Here is a 10000-nt window from a genome sequence, read left to right as displayed (position 1 = left end):
GAAAACACAACATGGAAACACATTCAAGAAAACACAACCAGGAAACACAACCAGAAAAACACATTCAAGAAAACACAACCAGGAAAACACAGCCAGGAAACACAACCAGGAAAACACAACCAAGAAACACAACCAGGAAACACAACCAGGAAAACACAACATGGAAACACAACCAGGAAAACACATTCAAGAAAACACAACCAGGAAAAAAAAACAAGGAAACACAACCAGGAAACACAACTAAGAAACACAGCCAGGAAGCACAACCAGGAAAACACAACCAGGAAACACAACCAGGAAACACAACCAGGAAAACACAACTAAGAAACACAGCCAGGAAACACAACCAGGAAAACACAACATGGAAACACAATCAGGAAACACACCCAGGAAAACACAACCAGGCAAAAACAACCAGGAAAACACAACCAGGAAACACAACCAGGAAAACACAACCAGGAAACACAACCAGGAAAACACAACTAAGAAACACAGCCAGGAATCACAACCAGGAAAACACAACCAGGAAACACAACCAGGAAACACAACCAGGAAACACAACCAGGAAAACACAACCAAGAAACACAATCAGGAAACACACCCAGGAAAACACAACCAGGCAAAAACAACCAGGAAAACACAACCAGGAAACACAACATGGAAAACACAACCAGGAAAACACAACAAGGAAACACAACATGGAAACACAACCAGGAAAACACATTCAAGAAAACACAAGCAGGAAACACAACCAGGAAAACACAACAAGGAAACACAACATGGAAACACAACCAGGAAAACACATTCAAGAAAACACAACATGAAAACACATTCAAGAAAACACAACCAGGAAACACAACCAGGAAAATACAACATGGAAATACACCCAGGAAAACACAGCCAGGAAACACAACCAGGAAAACACAACCAGGAAAACACAACTAAGAAACACAGCCAGGAAACACAACCAGGAAAACACAACCAGGAAAACACAACCAGGAAAACACAACCAGGAAACACAACCAGGAAAACACAACCAAGAAACACAATCAGGAAACACACCCAGGAAAACACAACCAGGCAAAAACAACCAGGAAAACACAACCAGGAAACACAACATGGAAAACACAACCAGGAAAACACAACAAGGAAACACAACATGGAAACACAACCAGGAAAACACATTCAAGAAAACACAAGCAGGAAACACAACCAGGAAAACACAACAAGGAAACACAACATGGAAACACAACCAGGAAAACACATTCAAGAAAACACAACATGAAAACACATTCAAGAAAACACAACCAGGAAACACAACCAGGAAAATACAACATGGAAATACACCCAGGAAAACACAGCCAGGAAACACAACCAGGAAAACACAACCAGGAAAACACAACTAAGAAACACAGCCAGGAAACACAACCAGGAAAACACAACCAGGAAAACACAACCAGGAAAACACAACCAGGAAACACAACCAGGAAAACACAACCAAGAAACACAATCAGGAAACACACCCGGGAAAACACAATCAGGCAAAAACAACCAGGAAAACACAACCAGGAAAACACAACCAGGAAAACACATCATGGAAACACATTCAAGAAAACACAACCAGGAAACACAACCAGGAAAACACAACAAGGAAACACAACAAGGAAACACAACCAGGAAAACACATTCAAGAAAACACAACATGAAAACACATTCAAGAAAACACAACCAGGAAACACAACCAGAAAAACACAACATGGAAATACAGCCAGGAAACACAACCAGGAAAACACAACCAAGAAACAAAACATGGAAACACAACCAGGAAAACACAACATGGAAACACAACCAGGAAAACACATTCAAGAAAACACAACCAGGAAACACAACCAGGAAAACACAACATGGAAATACAACCAGGAAAACACGGCCAGGAAAACACAACCAGGAAACACAACCAAGAAACACAACCAGGAAAACACAACATGGAAACACAGCCAGAAAAACACAACATGGAAACACAACCAGGAAACACAACCAGGAAAACACAACCAGGAAAACACAACCAGGAAACACAACCAGCAAAACACAACATGGAAACACAACCAGGAAAACACAACCAAGAAACACAACATGGAAACACAACCAGGAAAACACAACCAAGAAACACAACCAGGAAAATACAACATGGAAACACATTCAAGAAAACACAACCAGGAAACACAACCAGGAAAACACAACCAGGAAATACAACCAGGAAAACACAGCCAGGAAACACAACCAGGAAAACACAACCAAGAATCACAACCAGGAAAACACAACATGGAAACACAACCAGGAAAACACAACAAGGAAACACAACCAGGAAAACACAACAAGGAAACACAACCAGGAAACACAACCAGGAAAACACAACCAGGAAAACACATTCAAGAAAACACAATATGGAAACACATTCAAGAAAACACAACCAGGAAACATTACCAGGAAAACACAACATGGAAATGCAACCAGGAAAACACAGCCAGGAAACACAACCAGGAAAACACAACCAAGAAACACAACCAGGAAACACAACCAGGAAAACACAACATGGAAACACAACCAGGAAACACAACCAGGAAAACACAACATGGAAACACATTCAAGAAAACACAACCAGGAAAACACAATATGGAAACACATTCAAGAAAACACAACCAGGAAACACAACCAGGAAAACACAACATGGAAATACAACCAGGAAAACACAACCAAGAAACACGACCAGGAAAACACATTCAAGAAAACACAACCAGGAAAAGACAACAAGGAAACACAACCAGGAAAACACATTCAAGAAACACAACCAGGAAACACAACCAGGAAAACACATTCAAGAAAACACAACCAGGAAAACACAACATGGAAATACAACCAGGAAAACACAGCCAGGAAACACAACCAGGAAAACACAACCAAGAAACACAACCAGGAAAACACAACCAGGAAACACAACCAGGAAAACACAACCAAGAAACACAACCAGGAAAACACAACATGGAAACACAACATGGAAACACAACCAGGAAAAAACATTCAAGAAAACACAACCAGGGAAACACAACCAGGAAACACAACCAGGAAAACACAACCAGGAAACACAACCAGGAAAACACAAGCAGGAAACACAACCAGGAAAACACAGCCAGGAAACACAACCAGGAAAACACAACCAAGAAACACAACCAGGAAAACACAACCAGGAAACACAACCAGGAAAACACAACCAAGAAACACAACCAGGAAAACACAACATGGAAACACAACATGGAAACACAACCAGGAAAAAACATTCAAGAAAACACAACCAGGAAAACACAACCAGGAAACACAACCAGGAAAACACAACCAGGAAACACAACCAGGAAAACATGAACAAGAAACACAACCAGGAAAACACAACCAAGAAACACAACCAGGAAAACACAACCAGGAAACACAACCAGGAAACTGTGGTAGAGTCAGTCGTCTCAAAATTGGAAGGTTGGCGGTTCGATCCCTTACTGCTACAGTCACATGTCAAAGTGTCCTTGAACCCCAAATTGCTCCTGGTTGCATTTGGTATGAATGTGTATAGATCTGATTGGAGATTGGCCCGAGTGTGTGAGTGGGTGAATGTGACATGTAGTGTAAAAGCAGCTTTGAGTGGCCACAAGATGAGAAAAGAGCTATATACAGTGAGTACAGGCCATTTAGCATTTACGACCAGGAAACACAACCAGGAACTACCAGGAAGTTTTGTGTGTGTGCACAATGTGCTATTTACATCACACCTGTAGAAGGCAGTAATGATTCTGTATGGTACAATGTTACATGTGTCAGAAAAAAACAGAAGACTGAACATTCATTTCAACAACATCCCTCCAGAGTTTCACTCCTCAGAAGTGTAGGAGAGACCCGTTTCCTTTAGGCTAATTCAATTAGCTTTTGCCTAGCTCATAGCTGCTAGTAAGCTAAGCTAGCTAGAGGCCTCTGATCCACCATAACCTAACCCCCCTGTCACATTCTGTACAACAATACTTGCGTAAGTTTGATTTAAATATATTAATATGTTTTAACATCCAGTGTCATGTATTTTTGTACTTGTTTTTTTCCTTCATGATAATTATTTTTAACTGAGTCACAAAAACAGAACAGCAGCTCAGAGGTCCACCTCGCTACCATTTTGCTCACACACACACAAACACACAGAGGTTTCCACACAGGCGTTGCGTGCTCCTGCACAGATCCTATAAAGCAGACTTTATTTGAAGCTGTAATAACAGCTCAGGAGAGGAATAATAATCAGATAGAAATGCAGCAGGAATGTCAACATGTGTGTGTTTTTAACGGGGGTCTTTCCTCCTCTGACTCGGTCAGCAGCTCTCTCTCTGGAGGAGCGACCAAGCAAAGATAACAGCACGGGAGAAAGGGAGAGGAGAAGGGAGGCAGCGAGGGGGAGGACAATCAGGTTTAGGAGGTGAAGCTGACGGGTGCTGAGAGTCAGAGGAGGGGAAAATATTACAGCCTGAATGAAGGGACAGTATGAACGTTTGTGTGCATGTCTGTGCTTGTGCATCCAAACATGTTATTATTGTGTCGTGCATTAATAACATGCCGAGCCAAGGACAGGCTGACTGTACATCTGCACCATTTACACACTTTAAGAAAACAGAGTACAGAGATTTCCGATGTTATTAAATAAATATTTCTGTGTGTGTGTTTGTGTGTGTGTGTGTGTGTGTGTGAGAGGGCAGCTGTGTGCCCGTGGTTTGGGTGTGTGTTGGGAGGATCTGACCCGTGTGGTAAAAATACGCTTGGGGCTGCAGAGAGGACACCAGAGCTGTGATGATGGACGGCCTCAGAGTGTGTGTGTGTGTGTGTGCGTGTGTGCGTGTGTGCGTGTGTGTGTGTGTGTGTGTGTGTGTGTGTGTGTGTGTGTGTGTGTGTGTGTGTGTGTGTGCGTGTGTGCGTGTGTGTACATTAACATCTCCTGTCCTCCCCTCAGGTCCTCAGCGTGTTGTGTGTGCTGAGCTCCAGTGGGGAGCTGGAGTGGAGGGATGGAGCTCAGGTCGTGTCTCAGGAGGAGGTCCTGCTGCACCTCCTCGTTCTGACGCAGAGATCTGCTCACAGGTCAGAGACACACACACCACACACACACAAACACACACATGTACAAATAATCTTCATCGTCCTAAAGTCCTCATCATGTGATCCTCTGCTTCCTCTGTTTGGGTGAAAGGATTAGACAGTTATTGCTTCGGCTTCCGCTTTAAAGTCGACGATTCGGGACATCAGTGGTTAGAGCCGGGGTCAGCATGTCAGCCTGTAAACTTTCCAAACAGTCTCAGTGTGACTCCTCAGGGTTCATCGTTTAACAGCTGAATGACCCACAGAGGTCTCCTCCTCTGAAAAACAAACACACTCTGTGATTTAAATCAGTAAAAGCACAGAATGCAGCAGTTTCACGTTGAAAATCAGAGTTTCTTCGATGCTCTTCAGTTGGAGTGGAGCTGCTGAGATATTTCTCACTGCTCAGCTTGTTTTTAGGTTTCCTTCAATGTTTATTGTTCTCAAGGTTTTTATTAGGAGCAGATTTGTCCAGGTCTCCTCCTCTCCAAAACAATCACATCTGCTATTTAAAGCAGTAAAAACCCTGAATGAAGCAGCGTTTCACTTCATGTCAATCGTAGGGTGTAAGGTGGTTTTAACCCTTTGTCTCATCTAGACGTCAAGATAAATCCAAACTTGTATACGTCTCATCAGTTTTTGGTCTGGTTCATGCAAACAGTTAAATGACGTGGGCATTGTCAACAGCCAGTAAGAGCTCTCTGCAGGTAGACACTAAACATGGAGGGCTGCTGCCACAGAGTCCTGCCTGAGGGAGATGCTGGAGTTGGACACTCGCTAGCTGTTAGCACACGGTGTTAGCATGGTGGCGGTTAACGAAACTGCTTCAGTTTCTGCTCCATTGTTTTTCTTCTTGTAAATGTTTGCAAGGTGCATGATGGGAAATAATCTCCAACAGGAAGCTGGCTGTATTCTTGTTGGAAATTGTCACCCTGAAATATCCCCAGTCTGTAAATGTTGAGTCTATGACTTTAATGTTGTCAGATGTGAGAGGGGGTCATGGTGCTATTAGCAGAACAACAGTTACATGTAATAACCCTTTCCCATCACATTTAGCATGTTGACGCAGGTTTTTCAGACCCGGAAAGACCCGCTTATAGATGCTGATTGTCTCTTTTCCCATTGCCAGTGAAGTATCCTCCTGTCGAGCATTGTGTTTTTCTTCTTTCACATCTGCCCTGATGTCTGTGCAGCGTGGCGTACATCAGGCTGATACCTGAGGGGCTCTGACATGCAGTGAAAGAGAAACACCTCCTCCCCCCCTGAACACTTTGTATCCAAACCTCAAACAGTCCCAGAGCAGCTTTTAGAGGTGATGGATGAGGTCAACACACAGCCTCACACCCCTCCACCCCCCCCCCTCTGTCAAACAGCCCCCACGCTGCTGCCTGTCAGAGATTCATTCACAGCCAGAGTCCATGGAGGGGGGGCTCACCGGTTCACTGGCTGCACCTTCACACTGCACCTGGGCACACCTGGAGACTACCGGCCCCTATCTGCAAGGGTGTGTCTGCTCATGTTAACGTCCTGCAGCAGAGACTTTGTCACATGGTCCTGTTTAAAATCGAAAACTACAGCGTGGGACTGGGGGACTCGTTTCTACTGCAGAGATCGAAGGGTTAAAAATAACAGTCGTTCAGATTATTCCCACCTGTCGGACTTAGACCTCCATTCCTCTCACCACAAACTGATTTAGCACACACTGTTCGTGTGTGTGTGTGTGTGTGTGTGTGTGTGTGTGTGTGTGTGTGTGTGTGTGTGTGTGTGTGTGTGTGTGTGTGTGTTGACAGACTCACACACCTCTCTGTCAGGCCTCTGCTGTACCTTTCACACAGACTGCATGAGGATCAGATTACAAAGACTTTCAGGCTGTTAAACCACAGATCCACTTTCCCTCAGAGCGGCCGGGTTATGATGGGGGCGGGGGGGTTGATGTGATTGAATGGCACTCGGCCTATTGTGATCCATAGTGTAGTGTTGAGTGGTAGCACACTTCTTTTGTGGCTGTAAATTAATCCAGGTTAGTCATGAGGGTGTGAAGGTTTCCACAGAACGACCAGAGGAGGATGTTTTCATCCTCAGACCCTGCAAACAGCCCGTCAGGGTGAAGGTGTGGAGCTCATTAAGAATCAAGTACTCGCCTCGTCACGGCCCCAGAGACAGAGTTCATGAAGCATTAACAGCTCCAACCGTCTGTAAGTGATCCAAGGTGTGTTCGATAAGTGAGAAAAGATGCCGTGTTTAAAGAACAACTGCAAAAAAAGGCTTTGTTTAACAAAGCCTGAAAGGGCTCCATCCAATCACTAAACTCACTTTGGAGATTTAAAGTTAATTTTGGTCCGGAAGTGTAATCTAGAGAGGGAGGGTAAAGAGCGAGCTGCTGAGGAGCAGGAGGGGGGTTCAGCCTGTGGTTCCCCCAGAAACAGGAGGAGGAGGACACACAGGAGGAGTCCTTCATCCAGCATAGTAGTATAGTCGGTTTGAAGCCGGCCTCATCACTGTGTTTCTGTGTTTCTGTGTTTCAGTGTGGAGCTCCTCTGTGCCGCCCTGACCCTGCTCTCCCAGCTGGTGGTTCAACTGGTGACCTCTGACCCTCAGGTAAAGAATCGCTGTGTTCTCACTCTCTGAGCTCACATGTGCAGGGAGATGATGTTGGTCACCAGTTTTCTTTCAGTCTGAGCAGAGTTACTGATCTATCCCCCTGAATGTAATGTAGGCCATTTCACATGTAGTCCTGCATTACACAGCGGTAGCCTACTGTAGTCATGAACAGGTCAGATATACACTATATTATTATTATTATTATTTGCAGTCGACTGCTTTTAGGAAGCCTGCTGTTGAGCCGAAGACTCCACAGACAGCAGCGTGTAGATCCATACTTTATAAATGTAGATCATTAAATAAATATATTATCTAACGACCTCTGTGTTGGGCAGCAGCCTGGCATTGTCATTGTCCAAAAAATAGACTTAGACTAACATTGTTAAACTTTGTTAACAGTTGTAGTGCAGACCTCTGTCTGTGTGACGCTCTGCTCCACGTGCTGCAGACAGTGCTGAGAGGACTGCAAACTGTGGAGTCAGAGCGCCCACTGCTGGTCAAACTTGACACCATTTATAAATCAGCCCAAGCGTAGTTTTCTGTTCATATGTTCTTTAGAAACGTGTGTGTGTGTGTGTCGATGCAGATCAGAAACTGACATTAAGAAACCATCGTGTGTGGCCAACATAAGATCATTCAGAGGACCATCAGAGTTACGCTGATAGAAAAAAACAGTTTAATGACGAGTTGGAACTAAACGGATCATCTGTGAGAGATACTAGCACCACTCTCCTCCTCTGTAACGAGCCGCTGGAGAAGCTGGTTCACTAAAAAAGTTTCTATACATCTTTATATTTTTCTGTCATCCAGGGTGCGGGTGCAGTGTCCTGTTTGGCTCAGTGGGGGGCGCTGGTGTGCTCGTGCTGCAGCGAGGAGCAGCCGGAGGAGGTGAAGCTGACGGCTGCACAGGTTCTGGTCAGCTGCACGTCGTCAGTGCTAAGCGGCCCCCACCTGCCTCTGGGTGAGTCCCTGTGAACGCAGCATCAACAGGAATAATAGGAACAGGGAAAATGTGTGTTAAAGTGTGTGTGTGTGTGTCAGGTCTGTCCACCACCGTCTCCCTGTGGAGGAGTGTGTTCACGCTGCTGCAGGAAGAAGATCAGGAGGTCAGAGATTCAGCCTCCGACTTCATCTGTAACGTACCAACGTCTCTGCTCAGCACAGGTACACACACACACACACACACACGCCGTAGTCTTAGTGGCTCACCTGTACACGAAGTCACCTGTAGAGAAACAGAGTAGGCCCCACCTACAGACACGAGGTGTGAATGTTTCTCCTCTCTCTGCCGTGTGACTGTCCGTCCCTGAGAGTTTAAAGCAGCACATCTCTGGTCTCAGTCCTTGTTGTCTCTCGGAGAGCTGTCATTCATATTTCCATTCAGACACAAAGCTGAGCACACTTTCACACAGAGACGATGAAAGGTCAAACCGGCACGAGACATGCAGGGTGAAATATTCACCTCACTGTAAATCTGCTCTTACTCTGTTCTGCACTACAGATGAACAATCACAAACTGTGTTCATGTTAGCTTCTCCAAACCGATGCTGTTATAGAGTCCTGTTATTGTCCTCCTCTTATAACAAAGCAAACATACCAGAGCAGTGATAATGAACTGAATGTACTGAAACACACACACACACACATACACACACACACACACACACACACACACACATATGTCTAAACAAACACACATAAAAACACCACTAACACATGCTGATGGTAAACGGGGTCGATGACATCATTTCATGCGAAGAGACGGAGAGTGTTCCCGGAATGAAGGGCGCCAACTCCGGTTTAAGACTGAAATTGTTTGTGTGTGTGTGTGTTGGAGGGTTTGATGTTTCTGTTCTTAAGAAGTGTATGATGGCAGCTCAACACACACACACACACACACACACACACACACTGATAGTGTTATCCCTGTGGAAGCTGACAGACTCAGGCGCAGACAGCTGCTCCTTACAAACAAAAACAGCTCCACTTCCTGTCCTCACTACACTCTCTTCCTGTGTTTCCCTCCTGGAGAGACTTATTGTGTCTGTGCAGCTGATAGGACATCACAACACGAGGCACACAAACAGCTCCTCCTGGCTGCCCTGCTCGTGATGAGGGAGGACACAGACTTCTCCTTTAAAGGTGGAGCATGTTAACGATCACCTGAGAATGAGCTGGAGATTATTGTCTCATAGCATCCTGCTATTTATATACACATTTTTAGCTTTATTTCTCTTGCAGTGTAAAG

The 10000-nt window shown here is 44.8% G+C and overlaps 1 protein-coding gene across 1 annotated transcript in view; it reads left to right on the top strand.

Moving 5' to 3' along the window:
• The window catches only part of thada (THADA armadillo repeat containing), a 110235-nt gene that overhangs the window by 86950 nt on the left and 13285 nt on the right, over positions 1 to 10000 (top strand). Inside the window, exons 33-36 of the mRNA XM_069658655.1 lie at positions 5030 to 5154; positions 7677 to 7749; positions 8563 to 8713; positions 8794 to 8916. Coding sequence (XP_069514756.1) covers positions 5030 to 5154; positions 7677 to 7749; positions 8563 to 8713; positions 8794 to 8916 — 472 coding nt within the window. The remainder of the gene's footprint in view (positions 1 to 5029; positions 5155 to 7676; positions 7750 to 8562; positions 8714 to 8793; positions 8917 to 10000) is intronic.

The sequence above is a fragment of the Semicossyphus pulcher genome, unplaced genomic scaffold (genome assembly GCF_022749685.1).
Source record: "Semicossyphus pulcher isolate SPU_LCO1_2020_fin unplaced genomic scaffold, fSemPul1.0.p SCAF_12, whole genome shotgun sequence".
NCBI classification, from domain to species: Eukaryota; Metazoa; Chordata; class Actinopteri; order Labriformes; family Labridae; genus Semicossyphus; species Semicossyphus pulcher.
This window is presented reverse-complemented; position numbering and strand designations above follow the sequence as displayed.